This window comes from Alligator mississippiensis, chromosome 2, assembly GCF_030867095.1.
Source record: "Alligator mississippiensis isolate rAllMis1 chromosome 2, rAllMis1, whole genome shotgun sequence".
Classification (NCBI taxonomy): Eukaryota; Metazoa; Chordata; order Crocodylia; family Alligatoridae; genus Alligator; species Alligator mississippiensis.
In genome coordinates, this window is record NC_081825.1 from 276,410,255 (window position 1) to 276,433,389 (window position 23,135).

The 23,135-nt window shown below is 42.6% G+C and overlaps 1 protein-coding gene across 1 annotated transcript; it reads left to right on the forward strand.

The window, feature by feature from the left end:
• The first annotated feature begins 149 nt into the window (after positions 1-149).
• UBR7 (ubiquitin protein ligase E3 component n-recognin 7) lies at positions 150-21,353 on the forward strand. The gene is made up of 11 exons (XM_019481653.2): positions 150-424; positions 2,512-2,645; positions 3,230-3,290; positions 4,917-5,012; positions 9,486-9,539; positions 11,032-11,137; positions 15,426-15,610; positions 16,259-16,390; positions 16,783-16,945; positions 18,331-18,392; positions 19,343-21,353. The coding sequence occupies exons 1-11, from the start codon at positions 245-247 to the stop codon at positions 19,433-19,435; spliced, it is 1,266 nt and encodes a 421-aa protein (XP_019337198.2). The 5' UTR covers positions 150-244; the 3' UTR covers positions 19,436-21,353.
• The last annotated feature ends 1,782 nt before the right edge of the window (positions 21,354-23,135 follow it).

Sequence of the window (23,135 nt, forward strand, 5' to 3'; positions counted from 1 at the left end):
GGAGGCTGGCCTACCCCCTCGCGTCACATGCCGCGCCCCTCCCCCTGGCGTCCCATTGGCCAGCCCCGCCCCCTCTCCTTCTGTGACTGGTTGCCCAGAGTGTCCTCCCCTCCCGTCCCGCCTGGGTCACATTCCGAGTCCCCGCCACCGGCTGCGTCACGTGACGGGTGCGCGGTTCCGTTTCCGCCGCGGCGCCCCCTGGCGGTGGTTCGGCGTTTCCCGCCTTGCGCGCTCGGGTCCAACGATGGAGGAGGCGGCGGCAGCGGCGGGGGGCGCGGATTCCGGCGGTGGCAGCGGCTGCGCGGGTGCCCCGGACGAGCCCGTGGTGTCCCTGGCCGAGGTGCTGGCGGAGAACGAGGAGCTGGAGAAGGAGGCGCGCGCGGTGCTGGGCGGGAGCGACCACGAGCGCTGCAGCTACTCGCAGGTGAGGGGGCGGAGCGGGGGCAGGTGGATAGTAACGGGGCGGGGCCTGTGCCCGGGGAAGGGGCCTGTGCTGGGGGGCGGGGTAGGGAGAGGGTTGGAGGGGAGTCCCCCCCCAGTGCCCCGATGTTGAGCTCTGCCCCCCCCCCCCCTGCTCACACGCGCCCGGCCAGGGCTCACAGGCAGGATTGTTGGCCCCTGGGGTCCCTGTGGAGGGCTGACGGCTGGGGAGCCATCCCCTGGGTGTGGTGGCCAGGTGGAGAGAACCGGGGTGCAGGAGGCAGGGACAGGGGCGTGTGGGGCCCACGGCCCTGGTCTTCCCCTGCTTTTCCTCCTCCCTGAAGAGGGAGAGGTGACCGCCAGGCTGGTCAGTGGGTGTCGTGTAGCTTGTGGCAGAACTTGACATGCCACAGCCCCACCTCACATCTTTAAAGAGCAGAGAGAGAGGTTGTGAGCTGGGGCAGTGTGAAGCTAGGCCGAGGCAAGGGAAGAGGTGCAGCTGGTAGATTGGGGTGGCCAGCCTGCAGCACAGGCCCTAGCAGCCCCCGTGACAGATCAGGGAGGGGACGGGCAGCGCCGTGGCAGGCAGGGCAGGGAGCAGAAGGCCATGCAGGGGTTGGGGCTGGGGCTGGGATCAGAAAAATTGGGCAGGGGAAGAGGATTAAAGTGGCACTTGAGGAAGTGGCTGAGCTATTTTGAGGCCTGCCTGCAAAAAAGGGTCGACCTGCCAGGGAGGCTTTAGTAAGCAGTGTTTTTGAAGAGTGCCTTGGAGGTCAGCCCTTGGGACTATGAGATATTATTCATAAAGTTTTCAAGCATCCTGTATGGGTGTGCATATCACGTAAGTGCATAATTAGCTTAATTGTGAAGCGCAGGGTCAGTCCCAGTTTATTACCTGTTACTTACATTGAAACGATCATCAGCTATTCACGTATTCGTTAAAAGCATTAGCTGCTTAAGTGCATGGGAATCCTCTGCTTTGTAAGTTAGTTGCACAGGGTTTAACTGCATGATCGAAGCTGGCTGGGAGCTGTCCATTTCGAGGCTTCTAAGGCAAGCTCAAGCCTACTAGGCCCTGCCAATTTTAAGGCTGTTTGTTTATAAGGTGTTTTGAGAAACAAGATAAGAAACCTTTTTGAGGTGCAAAAAGTTTAGCTCACTTGCTCCTGTAATTAATGAGTAATTATCGACATTGAGATGGGGGTAAATACGGACCCTTTTATCAGTCCCAACACTGTGCAGTTAAACGGGGTGCATTTGCACTGTGAATGCTGTCATTCTGTTTTGTAGCAAGGTTCTAGCGTTTGAGCTGGGATTCTCTTCAGAGAATGAGAGAAACAAGGTTTGTTTTGCAATATTTTTTATTGAGATTCAGTAAGCTTTCAGGCACAGGGTTTTATGGGACACTAAAACTATGGACTGAACGCAGACAGTAGTTTTACAGCTTATGATTTATTTGCTCCCCGTTAGTCTCCCCCCTTTTGCCTGGTATTATTGTGGTGAAAATAAATGGTGAATCTAAATAAACAAATCTATATATTTATAGGTTTATTTCAGCTGCCTTTTTCTTGGTTTGTAGCTGCTTTTGATGGCTTCCTTTAATGCCACAGGCTTACTGCTGTCTTCCCTTCCTTTAAGTCTCATCAGCAGGGCAGGGTGGCACTGTAGAGACCAACTCTTTTAAAGAGGCATGAGCCTTCATTGGCAGCAGTCTACTTTGTCAGATGCTAATTACCTCTCTACTTATTAAGTGCTGTTGTTTAACTCCATTGTGTAAATGAAAAAGATTCTTGTTTTACCTGGTGTTTACTTCAGGCTGTACGTACCTGCTGTTTGCCCAGAATTGAAGACAGGCACTTTGTGCACAAAAGCTTGTCTAACATCTTTCCCCACTTTACGGTTAATTTAGTAAAAGATACTGCCAAATAAATACTGATTCTCTCTGAACCTCTGGTGCTAGCTTGCACATCAGCATTAACTTGCTTTTTGCTTATGACAAACTGCATTTACTACTTCAGTCAAACAGCAAATGACCTTTTTCAGATTATTTCTGTGCCTCTCTCTCTTTTTATATCTGTTGTTTCTTTGTAGGGTGCTGTAAAGAGACAAGCTTTATATGCTTGCAGTACTTGTACTCCGCCAGGAGAAGAACCGGCAGGGATATGCTTAGCCTGCAGTTATGAGTGTCATGGAACACACAAGCTGTTTGAATTGTATACAAAAAGGTAAAGCACTATTGGGGCCATTTCTGAGGTACTTCCATTTACATCACGAAGCAGTAAAATGCAATATTGAAGATGGCGTATACCTGTAAGTCTAGGGACAGAAATGACACACAAACCGGTTTAAATCTGTAACAGCAGAAGTTCAGTGCACATAAACCACATTCAAAATGGCCAGAACTGGTTTAAGATAAACCAGTTAAGTGATTTAGGTTACATTGGTTTATCGTGCTTTTGTCCCAGATCCCCTCCAGGTTCAAGTCAACTCACAGTCGCTGTCTTTCAAACACATATGCTTACCCATAAGCCTAAGAGTATTCTCGGCAGCAATAATTACATGGGCCGGAAGAGTATCCCAATTGAATAGTGATTCTACTTGACAATGATACTGAAATCTGACAGGCTGTTAGCATGAGGGAGTAATGCTGCTGGACTTTGATCAGTTCTAAAAGATGATATTGTGAATTAGCTTATGAGAGTATGTTCTAGTTCTCAGCTGGCAGTGGGAAGCCCTTAAAAATATAAAAATAAAATCATTTTGAGACATTTAAAAAAATATCTGAACTGCTATATTTTTTTTTTTCCAGAAACTTCTGCTGTGACTGTGGAAACAGCAAATTCAAAAATTTGCAATGCAGATTACTTCCAGTAAGTTTAAACATTGCTATCTTCTTCATTCTGTAGAGAATAATAAAAGCTGGTGGTAGTATTGCTTCTCCAAGTAGGAGAGTTTAGTTGTGTTTTTTTCTGTCACAAAAACCAATGTACTCTCAAAAGAGAACTGATTACAGAAGCTATGTTTAAAATGGGTTCATTGCATTGTATAGAGTTAAGATTTGCACAGCAAAACCAGGACTTACAGCTGTTGCTAGAGACAGGCTATAACTTTTAAAATCTAGTTTTAATTAAATTCTTTGGGTACCAGTCACATAAGTTGGCTAAACTGGGTTAGCTTGTGTACAGGTCCTAAAGAACATGACTTAGAATGGTTTTACTGTTACCAGTAAGCAGAGTGAGGTGTTGAATTCCATTCTGGAAGATGGGAAGAACATGCGGTTCAGTAGACCCTACAGCACTGAATCTAAAACACTGGTAAAATATTGAGAAGTATGGGCAGAACTGAAGGTTCAGAACTCATAGGTTTGTTTGGATAAAATTGTAGTGCATTGATTCCAGGGGTTGGGCTAAATCACCGTTTCTCAATCTGTGGGTCGCTAGAATATATGAAAGGGAGGGTTGTGAACAACCTGTAAAAATGGATTCTCCTTTAAAGAAAAAAATATGAGAAGCTGTAGCTTTTTCCTTGCAGGCTGTCAGGGTTCCAGCCTGCAAGGGCATGCTTGGGGCCCCCTCTGTCCCACATACCCACCCCCTGCCCTGCACACTGCAGGTCAAGAGTGAGGGGCACTGGGTCAGGACTGGCCATCAGTGTTTACAAATGGATCCTGGTACAAAAAAGGTTGAGAACCACTGGAGTAGATGATCTCTGGAGGTCCCTTCCAGCCCTACTTATCTATGGTTTTATGATTCTCAGCCAGGGTGCTATAGCACCCCAGGCTGATGCAAAACCCTTCGAAGGGTACCCTGAGATGCGAGGAGATAAGCAGGTATGAGGAGATTAGTGCAGGCTCAGGTTCTTCCCTACCTAGCCACTCCCCTAGCCCCACTGCTTGGACCCTCTGCAGGGAGGTAAGCACTCAAATAAATTATTTTTTGAACTGGAGTGCTACTTAATTCCCAAAAGTTATGGAGGGGGGTCTTGGGTCTGACGAGATTGAGAACCACTGCCATTGTGATTATCTGTGGTCTTATAAAAGTGTGTGCACATGAAGATTGGGTTGAAGTTAGCTTTTTCAAGCCATGATTGTAAGGGCTTTCAGATTAGTACTTTTTCCTGTCTCATTTGCTGTAGTCTGTGCCCCCCTGCTTCCCTCCCCTAAGCTGTATGATTTTGGTGAGATTGTCCCCACCACCCCCTCCTTTTTCCTTTTGGACTTCAGCATTCTTCATGTTTCTCTCTCATCTTTGCTGCCACACAAGCAAGGTATTGTTGAAACATCTGACTTCTCATATCCATATGTGAGAATCCTGAAAAGCTACTAAAGCAGGAGATTCCTTTTGTAGCAGGGGCATCATACTAATGTCAAGTGAGTAAGTGTAATAATTGTCCTGTAGGAAATTAAAATAATATGTAATTGCCTTCAGGTCATGCAGTCTGACCAGACTTTTTTTACTGCTTTGTCCATCCAGACACGCATCTTGTTTTCTTTCTAGGAAAAAGTAAAGGTGAATTCAGGCAATAAGTATAACGACAACTTCTATGGATTGTACTGTATTTGTAAAAGGCCTTATCCTGATCCTGAAGATGAGGTAAGAAATGAAGGATTGGGAATAACACAAAGTGCATGTACTTTTTTTATGTACATAGTGTCCTCAGGATCTCCATAGTATATATCCCATCTTAATAAATCTTAACCTGCCTTGTCACTTTATATCATTTTATATAGTAGTCTGCAATCTCAGTTTCTTAAACAAAAAAAAATGTTTTTATCCTCAAAGATAGCTGTGTAAGACTGAAGCGAAGTGTTGGGATAGCCCCAATATACAAATAAAATAATGCTACCCGTACCCCCTTCCCTCCCTTCACCCAGGATAAACTAATAGTAGAAAACCATTTCTCTCTTTCTGCTGCTCCCTCTGCCCTCTTCTAGACACTAGGTTACTTTATACTTGAGTGTATGGTATTCTCAGCTCTACAGGGCAGCCTGCTTCTAACACTGGAACCTGGGACATGCACAGTATTTCTACAGCTGTAGAAAGGCATCACTACATTCATAGGATCATAGGAAAGTAGGGCTGGAAGAGATCTCATGAGGTCATCTAGTCCAGCCCACTGCTAAAGACAAGGATCATCCTTGACCAGACCATCTCAGTCAAGCATCTGTCTAACCTGCTTTTGAAAATTTCCAAGGATGGAGATAACATAACTTCTTTAGGTAGCCTGTTCCAATTCATGACTATCCTCACAGCCAGAAAGTTCCTCTTAATCTCTAACCTAAATTTCCCCTGCTGCAGCTTGAGGCCATTGCTCCTAGTCCTGTGCCCTACAGCTACAGAAAAGCCAATTGCTATTCTCTGTATAATCACTCTTCAGGTATTTTGGAGATTTATCAAGTCCGCCCTCAGTCTTCTCTTGAACCAGGCTAAATAACCCTAGTTTGTTCAGTCATTCCCCGTTAGTCTCGTCTCTGAGGCCCCTGATAATTTTTGTTTCCCTGCACTGGACTCTCCAAACTGCCCACATCCTACTTGAAGTGTGGGAGCCAAAACTGGGCACAGTATTCCAAGTGAGGCCTCACCAGTGCTGAATAGAGTAGGAGAATCGCTTCCCTTATTTCAAGTGACACTCCTGTTAATACAACAGAGGACAGCGTTGGCTTTTTTGCAACAAGAAAAATATACATAGTATAGTATGGTATGCTATAATCTCTGCAATACTTTTATGTATTCAGTTATGGAGGGTTTTTGTTGCAGTCATAAGAATTATGAGTCTACTTTAAAAACGAGCAGAAAATACTACGCTGAAAGCATAAATTGTCCTGTAAAATTTGGTGACATTAGCTCAAGAAAGATTTCTATTTGTTCTACATAAGTAGTATTTTTAAGTTCCAGGAATGAGAATAATGGAAAAGAGGCAGAGAAATTTGAAAAATAACATTTACTTTATTAAAATTACATTGGTCAGAGCACATTAAATATTTCTTGAAGCAGTCTCTGTGATCATATTCTTTTTGTAATTCACAAGATTTGCCAATTAGTAGAGTTCTACTGTAACAGTAGCTCGTTGGTAAAGCTTGCCCACAGCAATTTCAAACATTTGGCTTTTCATTTTGTCACTTTAATTGAAGCCATTATCTTTCTTTTTGTCTTTTATTTAAAAAAAAGAAAAGACGGGCTTGTATATTCATTTTGAACTATTTTTTTTATAATACACTTTTGGGAAATACAGAATATTGGCAAAAATATAATTGGAAGAGAAACAGTGAGTTTCTCTCAGAGAGAGGCATCTTAATATGGTTAGCACCAAACAACTGATACAGAAACACGGGTATCTGGTTTCTTATTAGATATATATGTGAACATGAATGAGGGAGGATAAAAAGGTGATAAACGTCAGACAGGACTACTGTTAGGCAAGTACAAATTATGTTAAGCTAATCAGATTTCTTTGCTATGATAACTAATTGTGGAAAAGCAGTAGATTTGATATGCTAGGACAGGTTGGCAGTATTTTTGGGCACAGTGCCAAAAACAGCCCAAACTTGACTTGAGATGTTAGCATGCCAGGGGTAGATGGCTGGGGAGCCATGTGGGACCTGATCCTTGTTGTGGAACTGCAGCCTCGGGCCCCTCCCCACTATCCACCCCGAGGTGTGGATGTACCCGCTGCTGGCAACAAGCTGGGCCAGGGCTCTGTGGACCTTGGTGAAGATGTTTGCAGCCTGGGCTCTATGGCGGGCAGCAGGGGCCTGCCCAGAGCCTGGGCCAGCTGTGGCAGGTAGCCAGGAGACTGCAAGTGGCTGCACTGAGGTCTGCAGAGCCCCAGCCTGACTTGTTGCTCGTGGCAGGTGCATGCATGCCTCAGGGCGGACGGCAGGGAAGCGGGGCAAGGCCTGCGCTGCCCCAACAAGGATCAGGCCCATTGCGGTTCCCCTGCCACCCACCCCAAGGTGCATGTACATCTGCTGGCAGCAGTGAGCCAGGCCGGGGCTCCACGGACCCTGGTGCAGTCGCTTGCAGCCTCCCGGCTGCCTGCCACAGCTGGCCTGCGCTTTTGGCAGGCTCCTGCTGCCTGCCACAAAACCCACGCTGCTCACAGCAGGGAGGTTGCAAGGAGCTGCATTGGGGTTTGCAGAGTCCCAGCCTGGCTTGTTGCCGGAGGTGAGTGCCTCCGGGTGGACAGCTGGGGAGCCACGAGCAGTAGCCCCCAGTCATTGTGGCAGTGCAGACCCAGCCCCTTCCTCACCATCCTTCCTGAGGCACATGCATGAAGCAAAATGCCTTTGCATGTCTCACTGTGGTATGCATGCTGGGGGGTTGCCACCCTCTGTGCTAGGAGAACTGATAATGGAAAAGCAGTAGATTTGATATAGCTTAACTTTAGTTGTAAGGCTTTTAACACTGTCTTAGGTTAACTAAGAGGATACAGATCAGATGAAATCAAGATAGCCTCTCTTAAAGAGTAGTTATTAGGGCTGTGCAAAATTTCGACTGCCGTTTCGTTTCAGCGCTGTTTCAAGGTCGAAACAGCAACATCGAAACGAAACAAAACGAGGCTAGTCGAAACATTTCCATCATAGCGCTGGGGATGGGGAAGTCAGTCTAGCTGGGCTGACTTCTCATCTGCGGCGCTATGATCGAAACAAAGTCAGTCCAGCTGGGCTGACTTACCATCCCCGATGCAAGATCCGGCTGGGCTGCTTCCCCACCCCCTGCCATCTAGTGCCGTCCAGACCTTGAAACTGAAGTCGGAATGGAACAGTGCCTTTTCGCACAGCTCTAGTAGTTATTAGTAGTTTGTCATTAAACTTGGGAGGAGAGTGAGTGTGTGGGGGGAAGGGTTCTGTTAATATTTACATTAGTGACATGAATTATGGAATAGAAATTACATTTTATAATCATTGTGAATGCTACCAACCTGTGAGGTGTTTCAAGAACTTTGGAGGATTAGTGATCACGATGACTTTGATAAATTGGAGAAATGATCTGAAATCAACAAGATAGAATTCAATGCAGACAAGTGGAAGGAGAAATCAAATGCACAAGTACCAAATGAGGGGGGGAAAAAAGGCTAAGCAGCAGCACCTGCAGAAAAGGATGAGGGGATCATAGTGGATTGCAAACTAAATATGAATTTAAAGAAGTAATGCTGTTGCAAAAGGAAATATTCTGGAATGTATTGACAGAAGTATCGTATGTAAGATACGAGGTGATTATTCTGGACTACTGCTTCCAGTTTTAGACACTGCACTTGAAGGATTATGTAAACAGATTGGAGAGAGTCTAGTGGCAATAAACAGGATTTCTAAAACAGGACCTAAGAGCAGAGAAAGAATTGGGTTTGCTTAGTCTAGAAAAAAGAAGGTTGGTATGGGACAATATGTAAAAAAGGCATATTATAGAGGGCATTGGTCAAGAAAGAGGTAGGTTAATTTGCAGCAAAGAAGTTTTAGGTTAGATGTTAGTTGGATTACAAAGCTTTCTAACTAGGAGAGGTAGTGAAGGATTGGAACCGGTTCCTGATTTTTTAAAAAATTTTTTTTTTTGAGCATTTAGAACTCTAATGAATGCATAAATGAACAGTTTAAGACATAATATAGTTTAATGATAAGCCAGATTGCCTTGTATTGTACCTAACAGAATTCTGAGGCTGAATTAGGTTGTCTATGACTCCTAAAAATCTGACATCTTTAACCTAAAGATTTCTTTCTGCTTCTGTTGATATATCTTTTATTCACATACTTACACATGAGAGGTGATGGTTGCAGATGTACTGCACTGAGTTGATTTTTGTCAAATCTGTATGTCAGGAGGTCTGGCTGTAAGGAAAAACTAATTTTGTTAGACAAGTGGGAATCTCCATGGTCTTCAGAATGTAACAGATTACATTCAGGACCTTGAGAAAACAGACTTGCAACTGAGGTGGTAACTATTTATAGTGGCTATTCACAGTGGGTGCATGGAACGGGAAAGTGATATTTATATATGCTTCTCAGATAATACTGAGGCCTGTGAGACTTTTGAAGATTGATATTGCTGCTAATAATATGATTGTTCATCTAGATCCCGGATGAAATGATCCAGTGCATTGTTTGTGAAGACTGGTTCCATGGAAGGGTAAGGATCTATATATAGTTAACACAACTGTCATCTTGCATAGAAATGAACTTACATCAGTGTTTTCTTTGTGACGCATCTTACTTGCTATGTCCCCTTCACAGCCCTCTTGTGCCTACACTTACTTTTGCTGCTGATGCCCAGCCCCTTGGAGAGGTTTAATACTTACGTACTTCAAGGGTTTAGATGCTCAGGGGCAGGGGCCAGAGCTCTGGCATCTGTTGCAAGTTACAGCCTGTGGAAGCAAAAAATTGCTAACCCCTGATTAAGATTAGGGTGCCAAACTCATCTATGTCACTGGGCTTGATGTGGATCTACCAGTGGGAATGATAGCCATATTAAGTACATGGCCAGTCACCCTATCACTTGCCCCCTGCTGTCAACACCTGGTGCCCATTCAGTCTCCATCTGGGACCAAGATAGCAGGCTGTGGCCTCACCCACCCCACTCCCAAATTCCTAGTCCTTCTGGGACCTCTATGAACTGGGTGAAACAGCAACATGGGCTATATCTGACCTGTGGGCTATATGTTTGACACCCCTGGTCTGAATGTTTCTTAACAGATTGTTGGAAAGCAGGTTAGATTTGTGACCTCTTCATACCCTACTGAAAGTGAAAAAAGACTAAATGTTTTCTACTAGGGCAAGAGCGATGATGTAGCTGTGATAGTCCAGTTATTATGCAAGAGGCAAGGATTTCTTAGGATAATATCTTTTATTGGACCAACTGTATAGTTAGGTTAAAGTTAGACAAGCGTTTCAATGCAATGCTTTTAAACCCAGAGGGAGAACCTTCCATCTTCAGCTCCCCCTGTGCAAAAATGAAGTTTGTTTCCTACCTATGGGGACTTTTTACCATCTTGTACCATCTACACTTTTCCCAGAGCCTGACGAAAGGACTTTGATCCTGAAAGCTTGCAGAAAAGGACAGTTTTCTTGCCATTTTCCAGTTGGTCTAATAAAAGGTATCATTTTGGAACCAAGAGTTAGTTCTAGTTTTTTATGTTTTTAAATGAGACTTAAGAAAGAATGTCTTGCATTCAAAAGCTTGTCTAACTTTATCCCAACTATATAATTGGTACAATAAAAGATATCACCCTAAAGAATCCTCATCTGTCTCAAATGTTTTCTGAAACTTGTTGAGCAATGGGAATTTTGCAGTGTGTTGGAGCTGACCTATTAGGGCATGCAACGTTTAAATTGATATGAATGTTTTGGCTAATGGAATCCAGATTTAGAGAGTTGGTGTGTAAACAAAGACAAATTACATGGAAATATAGCTGGTGTTTGATCAATTCATTCCCGTCCTCTAGTTATTTTGATGCTGATGAAGGGGGCTCTGGATATGCTGATAGCAGAGACGCTGAAAACTTGAAAAAGGAGGTGGACATAATGCATATTTTTCTACCTTGTACAAGAGAAAAAAAAGTCTGCTGAATTCATTAGACTTCAACTGACATTCAACCCTGTGCTCCTGTTTCTTCTTGACACAGCATCTTGGTGTGGTTCCTCCTGACAGTGGTGACTTCCATGAGATGGTGTGCCAGACCTGTATGAATCGATGCTCTTTCCTATGGCCTTATGCTGCACAGTTAGCAGGTAAAATTAGGATAGCTGCACTAATATTTCTGTGGCATATACCCCATACTTAGCTGCCTTAATTACATAACCCTATCCAAATAGGAAAAGATAGATATCATTAGCAAGGATTTTGGTTTCCTATGTTTAAAAATCGCAAATTCTCTGACTAAAACCCCCCAAATCCATGATTAAAATGAAATGCCACTATATATATAGGTATAAATTGAACACAGTGTTTTTTTGATACATTTACAACTTCAAAGCAGTTTGGAAGCCTACCAGTACCTCAATCACTATAATAAAATCAATTCTAAATACCTATACATTTTGGTATTTAATTTTGGGTTTCTTATCATGGAAAAATCAGAGCTCCCCTTGCCCTCTGCTCACCAGGATGCAGGTCCAGGCCTCTCACTCTGTACCCACAGCACCAGGCCCTGTAGGGGAAGGCAGCAGGGCAGGGAGTCTGAGCCCATAGTGGGCAGCCTGCCGCTGCTGTATACATAGATCTGTGGGGGCACGTTCCCTGTCCCCAGGAGTGCATGCAGTGGTGGGAAACCGTCCTCCCTCGGACGAGCTGCCTGCGGCACCATCCTTTTCTCTGCCAGGGCCATGTAGCCATGTATTCCAGCCCCAGACTCCAAGCTCCATGTACTGTCCTAGATGGGCAGCAGCCCAAGCCCAGTCCTGCCCAACTCCTTCCCTCCCTCTCTCCCTATGGGGGCTTCAATCCTCTTTCCCCCACTAGACTTAACTGTGGGAGCTGCTCTTCAGGCTGCCATGTGCATGTGTGTGTGTGCACATGAACCTGGCGCCCCCTTCCTGACTGCTGTCTTCCTGCTCCTCTCAGCTCCTTGCAGGCTGGAATTCTGCCAGATTTGGATATTAGCAAGGTAGTTAGCTATCTTTTAGTTTGAATTCAGGCAGAAAAGCAGGGCAGGGTGTTACCATAGACTAGCTTGTTTAGAGAGGCAGGAGCTTTTGTAGGCTATTGCTTGCTTTGTTAGATGTTATGAATGTACTTGTAGAGATCAGGAGTACTAAATACGAATAAAGTCTAGAGTACTAGATGGTCTTAACAGTCTAAATAGAATAAAAGTCTAAATTGAGTACTAAATAGGGAGGAATAATACAAAGGAGAAGGAAAGGGTGAGTAAGAGAAGGGATACTGGGCATGGGACGCTGACTGTGCTGTAGCATGTCACAGCACCAACAGTGCTAATGCACTACTGCGCAGTAGTGTCATTTAAAAGATGTTTGCCAGCACTACTGTGTAGTAACCACTGCGCAGTAGTGTCTTGTGTAGATGCACCCACTGATGAGAGGAAAGTGGGTTGAAGAGATCAGTTAATCCCTTGAGAGACAGGTTACAAAAACTAACCCAGGTAATGGGATAAGAAAGCACAGTTTGTGTTCAGACTGTACTTAAACACAGTCTAGTCTGTGGGATTCCTTGTTCCACAATTTCATGTTAATTAGTTTTTTAAAGTTTTGTTGTTTTAAAGAACAGTGACTCTGAGGTCAATGATGGAATGATTTGGATGATGGGATTGCATAGTTAGCAGGTTTGAAGATGACACCCAGCTTAGTGGAACTGCAGACACTTTGGAAGATGGTATTGTAATTCATAATGACCTTGATAGACTGGAAAATAAATTTTATTCAGTTTAATTTCAGATTAATAAGAATGAGTGCAAAGTTCCTTTGGGGTGGCACAATAAAATGCATAAATACGAATTGGGAACAAGTGACTAGGTTGCAGTATTAAGGAGAGAGATCTGGGGGTTATGATGGCTCTAGGTGAGCAAGGCTGCAGGTGGGTGGTTGCTGTGGCTCCAGCCCTGACCCTTGGTGGGGGCTGGAGCCAGAGCCACAGCAGATCTCTCTCCCCTCCCCCCCCCCAACAAAAACAAACAAAAAACATGACTTGCGAGAAAAGGTGGGCTTATCGATAGTCTTCACATAACTCCATGGCATTAAAGAGGATGGCAAGATACCGTGCTCCATGGCTGATAAAACAAGCAGCAGCCTAGATCCCTTCCAGCCCCGTTTCCCTATAACTATGGTTCTAGTATCGCTGGGCTCCAGTTGCAGAGATGAAACATGCCAGTGAAGCAATTGTTTAGAAGCTGTTTGGTAACTTGTACATTTTTACTGCTGCTAGGACCACTTGCAATGATGACTGAATGTTCTCCTTGTTATAAGAATTAAAAAAAAATAAGAAATGTTCCGTCACACTGTCCAGGAAGATATGTCACGCTTATTTGTTCTGTGGCTAAGTAGACTGAGGGAGGGAAAAGCAGAGCTCTTGAGACATTCAGACCCCACCTTAAATTTCAGAAATAAGAGCATGTGTAGAAGAGTTCGCACACCTTAAAGTGTAACAGGATTAGTGCATTGCTTACTAAGTTTCATCTGCCACTTAGTTGCTGGGGGAGAGAGTCTAGACCTGAGGAAGGGCACTTGATGCTCAAAAGCTTGTCTATCAGTTCTCCTAATTATATAGTTTGTCCAAAAATCCTTGCCTCTGTGTATGTGGACAAATGTAATAGTTAAATGATTCTGTTTTTGGAAAAATCACTGTAAAATTAGAAGTGGCATCATCTGTTCAGAACGTTATTCCTTTATATGTTTTTATGACAGCCCTAAACATTTTTAAAAGAGTATTTTATTCTAGAATAAACTATAGTTCTTGGTTTCACCCCACGTCAGAAAATAAAGCCTTCCAGATTTGGCAGTGCCGGAACTAAAATATGACAAAATAAAAACTTAGAAAAATTACCTGGCTGCCATCCAGTCTTTTACAAATATCAGTGAATTCCAAAAGCCTCAAAAAGACAAGCATCTTAACATGCAGAAACATGTGAGATAACAGTATTCTATTCCCTCTTCAGTTAATTTTTCTTTATACTAAAACCCCACAGCTTACTAGAAAATAAATGTGAAATGGCAAGACACAAAGAAATTAAGCAGATTGGTTTTAGAATAGTGTCTCAGTAAAAAATACAGTACAGGCAGTCCTCAGACTTACGACACAATTGGTTCCTGAAAACTATGTTAAGTCGAAACGTTGTAACTCGGAACCAATTTTCTCATAAGAAACAATGTTATAAATGCGGGATTGGTTCCTGAACCAAGGCCTGATACCCTACTTTCACCAAAAATACCCCAGAATTTTGTATTTGATCAATTATAGGTAAGTATTATAGCTACATTAATATATTTATATTATAAATAGCAATCATTGATTTGGAAGGACTTCTTTGAGGTGACTTTGCTGGACTTTTTGAAGGGCTCTTGGTTGGACTTTTTGAAGGGTTGTTAGCTGGAGTCTTCTCAGGAGTCTTGGCTGCAGGTTTTTTGGAGTCTTGTCTGCTTTCTTAAAGAAAGTGTCCAAGGAAATTTAGACAGATATTCTCCAGGGAGATGAGCGACGCAGCGAACTTGTTCGCTGGCATGGCATTGCATCGGATCAAATGTTGTAAGTCGAAACTAAAGTTGAAACAGGGTGTCAATTTATAAACGTAAGTGTGAAACGTTGTAACTTGAAACGTTGCAAGTCTAGGACTGCCTGTATCTATAACTTCTTCTGTAATAGTATTTTTGGGGTGGAAGGAGTTATAAGCCATAAGTAGTGAAAGATTAAGTCATTGCATTAGTTAATGAGATCATTATGTACTAAAATAGCAGTCAGATATATCTTGGGCTTTGCTGTAGTGCAGAGGTTTGGGCCATGGCCTCCAGGTCATGGCATGGTGGGGCAGCACCGGGAGGGAGGTAGCCAGCTCCATGCCCCTGTCCCTCTTCTGCTGCCATGGCCATGCCTGAAGAGGCGCTGCCTGCGCAGCAGGTACCAGGGCCTGTGCTGGGTTGGGCAGGGTCTTCCACCCCTGCCCGCAGCTGGGAGCAGGGGGATGCAGGCGGGCAAATGCTCAAGGTGGAGGGTGGGGAAACGGCTCTGCTGCTTGCTCCTTGGGAGGGTAGCAGAGCCCCTTTTTCCAGGCAGCCCCAGCTGGGTCCCCCCAGGCCACTGCCTGCGCAGCCCCTTCCCTTGCAGGGTTCCCTAGTGCCTGTGGCTGCAGTGCTGGAACCCCATCCTCAGTCACCTCCCCCCACAAAAAAGTAAAATTTAAATATGTAAATTAGATACCCAGTCCACCAAAATTTTTTGAGCGAGTTTGCCGGTCCGCAGTACAAAAAAGGTTGGGAACCACTGTGACACTACAATGTTAAGTAAAGAAAAATTCAGAAATATGGATTTCTTTGCCTTGTTTTCTAATGGTAGTTGTGGATACGTATTTTCCAGTTCCTACACTGACCAAAATGAACTCTCATGAAGATGATGGGATTGTGCTGAATGTTAAAGAAACTGAGGAACAGACAAGGGAAATCAAAAAAGAAAGTGGACTAGACCACACAGAAAAGTGTGTGGAAGAGCAAGTTGAGCAGTGTAATGAACCATCTACTAGCTCTGGGTCTGCATGTCCAAAGGTAAAGCACGCATTTTTCCTTTTATTTTGTGCTCCCCCACTACCTAGTGAAGGCAAAGCTCACCTGTTTTTGAGTTCAGGAAATAGTATTTTTGTTTCATTGCCATTACCTAAATATAATACTTTTGTGCTGTTATTGTCCCAGCGCAGATTCTTCAGGCTATAGACATGCCAGTAAACACGGCTGTGAAGGATTTAATGCCTCTAATAGCCAGTAGGCTAGAAGGTGCAGAACTACAATATGCCGTGCCTAGCCCAGCCTTCCTTTGTGTTAACTTTTTTGCTTGCTCAGGTTGAGGACTCTCATGAATATATTTCAAAGGTGGCAGTACCATGTGCTGGAACTGTGCCAGTGGCTTAGCCTGGATCTAAATTTGTGAAAGCTTCATTGAGAGTCAATGGAAGAGCATCCTTGTTTGCAAGAAGGATGAACACTGTATTTAAAAGGATAAGTGTCGAATAGTTTTTGCTGAGTTGGGGAGGATATAGCAGTGTCTTGATTTGAACTGCGTTAAGGGGTCCTTTAAAAGTATAACAGGGATAAAAAAAATAATTCTCTAGCAAAAAATAGAAGTACTCAATACAATAAAAGTGTCAAGAACTGAATAAAACCATTGAAATGAAAAACACTTTCCTCATTTTCATTCAGGTGGTCACACAGAATGAAGAACAATTTTGCAAGCTGAGAGAATTCCAAAGAAAGCCGTATCTAAAGAAAGATACTGCCACATTCTGGCCTTCTAGCTGGCGAAGCAAGTTATGCACATGCAAAGACTGTTTGGTGTGTATGAGTCTTACTTTCTAAGCTAATGTTCGTATTGGCTTCTTGAAGAACCTATTGAAGGAAGTTGGCATTGATGCAGGTTCTAAAGCTCCCTTGTTCTAGATGTAAATATCTAGTGGAAGAGTCCATGAATGTAGGGAAATTGGTAAAAGTTGGATCCTTTTTGACCCACTGATGACTCTTTTGAATTAACTGAGCAGTTTCTAAACATTTACCCGTTGTTTCAATATGAGCATAGTTGTGGAAGCATATGGGAGAAGCACCTGAAATGCTTATTGGTATTAAACTAATGCTGTGACCTGTTAGTTCCTCAAAAGGAAGGCTTGAAAGGCTGCTAAATGAAGTGCAAAGTTTATAAGCTGGAAAGTAACTTTTACTTTACTCTTCAGAAAATGTATTCAGAATTGGATGTCCAGTTCCTGACAGATGAATGTGACACAGTGTTGGCCTATGAGAATAAAGGCACAAGTGACCAGGAGACAGACAGAAGAGATCCTTTAATGGACACACTTAGTAGCATGAACAGAGTCCAGCAAGTAGAACTCATTTGCGGTAAATATTACTTGTTTGGGAGTTAGACATCACATGACCTGCATATTTTAAAATCTTAAAGTGCTGCTTAATAAGCCTAATTTTTAATAGCAGGGGTCTTCTAAAAAGCAGCTTACAAGAGACTGGCCCAGATTGAAAACTTCCCAAAATTCTTATATAGGAAACCACAGCTTTGGCTCAAGCCTGGTGTTAATGACTGCTGCTTGTATTAAGAAAGCAGATTATGCTGCCTTCTACATTTTTTCTTGACAGTTTTAATATGAGACCTTCTGGAAAGGTTATGTTGCTGTTAGTTTTGTTTTTCATGTTCTGATTTAGTGCTGGTCTAGATTTATGGTTTTGGTAGATTTCTGGGTTTTTTTTATAACAGGCATTATTTGGGGTCAGGGACAGTAGGGCAACCAATAGTGTCAAGAAATTCCTTCTGCCTTAGAGTTTTCATATTCTCCCTTAAGGCAGACCCCAAAAGAAGATTCTTGGAAAAATAGCAGAGGTTGTTCTCAGTCGTATTCTGCTGGACACCTGCATCAGTGAGTCTGAATCCCTCATAAATTAAGGCTTCAGAGACTTTTTTTTCAATTGTATTGATTTACTCTCTTGCTTCCTGTACACATTTCTGAAGACCCTAGTGAGCTGTCATGACTATCGAGTCTTAGAGCAGAATCTGTTCTGCTGCTGACTGGATTTCTGCTAATGAACCATAAAGGATTCATCCAAATGAAGTTTGCTTAACACTTAAAGAGCAGCTAGTGCTAATATTTACAGGAGCCTGATTTTTTTTTCTCAAGGCTCCTGTGGGCTAGAGAGGCCACCAACCTGGTGGATCTAGGCACTTGCGGAATCTGTAGATGATTAACTCTGCTGTCATTTGTCCCTTCCAGTATAGTGCATTTGAGGCATAGTTGAAATGTCTCTCCATCCTTCATTATTTCTAAAATCAGGCTCATACTCTCTCAGACTTAGCAAGAATGAGGTATGATTCTCCTTGAGGTAACATTCAGAGAGGAACAGATTGTTCTGATTGATGTAGAGGAACAAATAGACTGAGCTAAAAAAAATGCCAAATCCTAGAATTAAGGAATCTGCATGATGTGTTCTGATCCATCTCATTGCACCAGGATAGCACTTTGCTTTGCTTACAGCTCAAACTGTTATCTTTACTTGGAGCAGGAGTTGGTGTTGACAGATGTAGGAGGACTCACAAAGTCTTAAGGAGATTGTTTAGACAGAACATCTTGTATCTTTGTATTATTTTATTGTTCGGTTCAAGCTCAAATGAAGTTTACTGATGCAGCTCTAGCTGGGTACTAGCTGTCACAGGTAGACACCAAGCCCTCACTGAAGCAAGTGTTTAACTACAGTTTCCCTTGCATTTTTCCTTCCAGAATACAATGACTTAAAGACAGAGTTGACTGATTATCTCAGGAGATTTGCAGATGAAGGAACGGTAAGATGCAACTATGCAGAATTTTGTGTCACCATTTGCTAGAAAGTCCCATTAGGCTTTTGTACTGTTTTAAATTGTGCGACACTTCAGGTTAAAGTGACCTTAGTAACTGTTATATGAATAAGGCAAGTGAAGTGAAATTGGATATCTGTTAACTAAATAAGAATGTATTGTTGTTAAAGGAAAGCCTTGTTGAGAGACTATTGGAGCTGATCAGAAGTGTGTCCATAAATGTGTATCTTGGGCAGCAAGTGCAGTTTATAAATCTAATTAATCTAGCAAGGCTTTTTCTGCATAAGACTAAATCTTAGTCTCATGTTTCTACTAATCAGCTTTACTGTAAAAACTAAGGGCTGGTGTTAATTACTGACATACTTGACCTATTCAGTCACATTTCACCTGAGGACTTTGCATCCCATTGCCCTTCAGTACTTACCTTAAAAGCTTCCTTGTAAGCCATGTTCAGTATTTGAATTGAAGTGGTCTGGAAAAGCATTATTCTTATATGCATTTCTAACTGGGTTAAAGTACAAGTACTACATATGCAGTTATGTTTCCTCAACTCAAACACACTGCTACTGAAGCATTACTCTGTAAGTAGCATTCCTGACTATAGGCAGGAGGTGAACATTTGAATTGGCATTATACCTTTTGCGAACATTGCACTTGTTCTCTTTTTGCCATTCAGAATGGGAGCTCGCATACTTTTAATGTGGAACTTAGGCCTTGGGCCTTCCAGTGCATAGAACAGGACACTGTTCTTCCCAGTAGTACCAAGGAATTTAACTTGTTGCTGCTGGTTTCCACATGTCTTTTTACAGTAATGAAAAAATACGTTGCCCTGAGTAGAGTCTCATGTAGTTCTTGTCAGTCAATTACGTATTTGGAAAAAAAATGTTATTATACCAGTATTATGATTGGATTTGATTTTTTTTTTTTATTCCCAATAGGTTGTTAAGAGAGAGGACATTCAGCAATTCTTTGAAGAATTTCAGTCACGAAAGAGAAGGCGGACAAATAGGATGCAGTACTACTGCAGTTAAATTGAAAAGGCTTTGACTTTCAAAAAGGACAAATGGGAAAACCATATCCTTCAATAAATAGAAGCACCTTCACTAGTACTTGACCTCCCTCCTCAAATCCTGCTTTCTAAGAAGTCGCCTCCAACTTTTTGCTTATTCAGTCTGTTTCGTAAAATACTTCTAACTACTTTTTATAGCTTACAGATGCATCCTAACTTAACGACAAATGCAATGCATAGTGACTTAGTTGTACAAATTTCAGTGTCAACAGGTGAGCAGACTTTGAAAGGTGGTTTTATTTCTGAGCAAATGGATTGGTCCAAATTAAAACTTGTGCCAGGTTGTTCCTTTTCTTCTTTAATCTGATTTTATTTTATTTCCTCACCCTGTATCTAATACTAAAATGGAGGCAGTCACTCTTTCCTTGGTGTTTGTACTATGTTGGAATTCAGTGCATTTGCACAACTGGATAATGTTGCTTTACTGGTCTGAATGCTTCTGTACTAACTCCTGGTTGGGGTGATTTTTTTTGTGTGTGTCCCATACAAAGACAGTGGGTTCTCATCTGCTGTTCACATGGAGGCATAATTCTCTAAACAATAAGGCATGTGCTTTAATAACAACATCCTGTTTATTTTAGTCCTTTAGAGGGAAGTCAAATCTTGACAGTAGGCCCATAACACACATCGCATTGTACTTGTGTAGGCAGAATCCTAGGGTGGCGTCTTGAGACTAAAAGAAGGTTGAGGTATCACGGACTGATTTGGAGGCGGAGCTTGTGGCATTTTTTATTCCTCTTCAGAAAATGTTTGGCTCACATTTGTTAAATGTAGAATGTTGCTGTACAGCAAAGTGACTCATCTTAATTCCCCTCTGCTAGAGTGTAAATAGGATGCCACTAATTAATACTTTTTCACAACAAAAAGATTTATAATACATTTTAGTTTTAAAACAGATCTATCTTAAGTAGATAGTCTGGACATTTACTAAAACAGTTATAGCAGCCTAATGTTTTAAAATCTTCCAGCTGTAGTACACATGAAGTTGTGATCATTCTGTTAGTATTGTGACTGGTAAGGCCACACACACGTTATTTGTAGCTCTAAGCACAAACACAGGCTCTTTTGTAGCAGTTTGAGTTTTTGTAGTGCTACAATATAGTTATACTTTCAGAGAGGACTTTCTAGGCTTTGTAGTGCTGTGCATAACACAGACTCCTGGCATCCCACAGCCCTCCAAGATATGGGGAGTGAGCAGCTGACTTCCCACCAGCCTGCCCAGCTGCAAGCTGTCAGAGCCCTGTTGAGACCCTCCTGCTTCACAGCTGCACCAGCAGATTTTCTAGCTCTCCAGCTTGGGGGATTTGAATGCCTGTATGACCCTATAGTGTCACACTACAAGTGTAGTGCTGAGACCCTTTGTAGTACTGCAGACAAACACCTGTCCATACCCTAAGGCACCTAAGATGCAAAAACTCTTAAATTAAACGTACAGCTGATACCCCTAAGACTCAAGTATCAATTTTCACATGTCAACAAGCTTCTGATTAACGTACAACCTTGATCCCGCTTTATAAATAAGGTGTTCTAGAGAAAAGATTGAGAAATTGTGTTTTGGATAATGTTTAGCTCCACTTTATGGATTGTACTTGGAGGGCTTGTATTTTCCGAGAGGGTACTATTCTGCTCCTACATTAACCAAACTGCTTGCCCCCACGCCCCAAGTCCTACTCTCCCCACTAATTTTGTTTGACCATCTTACTTTGCGGAAACTTGATAGACAATTGGTTTGTTCTTTGCGGATATGACTAGCTGCTTTTGAACCTACATTTCTGGGTATTGTATGTGCTTTTTTGTAGCAATTGTTCTTGGAGTTGTAACTGCATATTGGACTCCAAAAAATTCTGTAAAATTTAAATAAAATGACTGTTCAGACAGTGCACACTTTAAGGTTACTTTGTTTAGAATTACTGCTGTGTGGTTTAGTCTGCTTCCACCCAGTCCAAACAGCAGTAAATCTCTTTCAAGCCAGGAAGGAGGCTGTGGCTTAGCCAACCTCCTGTGCAAGTCATGAGACTTGCTGTACAAAGAAATGAGAGCCAAGAAAGATGGAAAAGCAGAAATCCAATTGACTGGAAAGCATTAATTCAATCCCAAACCCAGTAATTAGTCCTAAAAGTATAAGGTAATTAGCAGCCAGATATACTTGTTTTAAATTGCAGCCTTAACAAAAACAAGTACTACTTCTGACACATAGGGCAGTGTATGTAGTTAGACAAAAGGGCCTTAAACAAGAGCTTACTATAGTGGCAGCCTCTTTACAAGAGAGCAGATGCTGATCTCCCCAAGCAAAATGTAGATCTGCAACATTGCTTGGTAGAGTTGCTGACTTCAGAAATGCCTAATAGCTGTTTTTTACCTTCAGCAAAGAGATTTCTCAAAGATTACAATAGCAGATTGTTAGAACAGTTGACAAACACCATAGACAGGCATAACCTGAGGAAAGCTCAAGGAGCAAAATGAGAAACCAAATTAATGACTTTCAACCAGGGTGCCACGTAGTATTAGCACTATGGAGGTGTGCAAACACCTACACAGGATTCACAAGGTAAACCCAGAGATTTCAGATTGGCTGTGCCATTATGGATTCCTTTCTGACCTATTGTGGTCTTTGAGTTCTTGGGAACTGAAGAATTGCTCTATTATTCTTTCATAGTTGAAATGAATGATAGCTAAGAGACAGCTGGCATTTTCTGAGGGGCACCTGGAGTCTAACAAGGTTGAGAACCACTACTATAAAGTATGAAGGTTCAAAAGTCACAAAGTCACCATTTTAGTAGATAAGTGAAACTAGTCTTAGGGATGGGCCGGCATGATCCAAAACACTAATTAAGGTTCTTTGATTATAATCACTTGAAGCTGCTTACAAAACAGACTTCTACATCCTGGGCAAGCTCTTGAAAAGGACGCTGCCACCAAAACTTTTGCAACTCTTGTTTTGTTGCAACAATAAAAGAAAATAAATGCTAGAGAAAAACAAATAACTTCAAGTTTGAACTGAACAGTGTTGCAGTCAACCAGAAGGTCACTTAGCTGCACAGCTTTAGTTGACTGACAACACTGTAGTCATTTCCCATACAAAAGACTAGTCTGCTGATCTAAGAGGCTGTATGATTCTGTATGTTGCAAGCTGTTCCTCAGAACAGCTCATCTACCAGGTGTTCACCGTATCTCTTCTGGTGATCTGCCAGCAATTTGGAAGTTGCTGCAAATGACCCATAAGCATAATTTGAAACATATTTCTTAAATACCAGTGCTGGGGACCCTTTTCAGACATGGCCTTGATTCTGTGGTTCCTTTGGGTTGCAGGTTAGATCCTGCCCAGGAAGGTCTAGCTTAGTTTGAGGTAGTAGAGAGGATTAGGTGTTGCACACCTATGCTGAGCTACCTGTCCCTTTCACAGCCCTCCTTACTGCAGCCAAGTATCTGCAGGAAGGGAAGCACAGTCAGTTTGAGCTCTCTGGGGACAGAAATTAGTAGCTAGGTTGTAAACTCTAGCCTGGAGTGTTACGTTGTTACTACTGCTTTCGATTCATGGATTCATACCTGCTTTCTAATTCCATTAATCTCTAGAGTTCTCAAGCAGGACTTGCAGTCAGAACAACCATGGTGGCTCTGGTAAGACACTGAACTCCACAACCACTTACCTTTGCAAGCAGAGA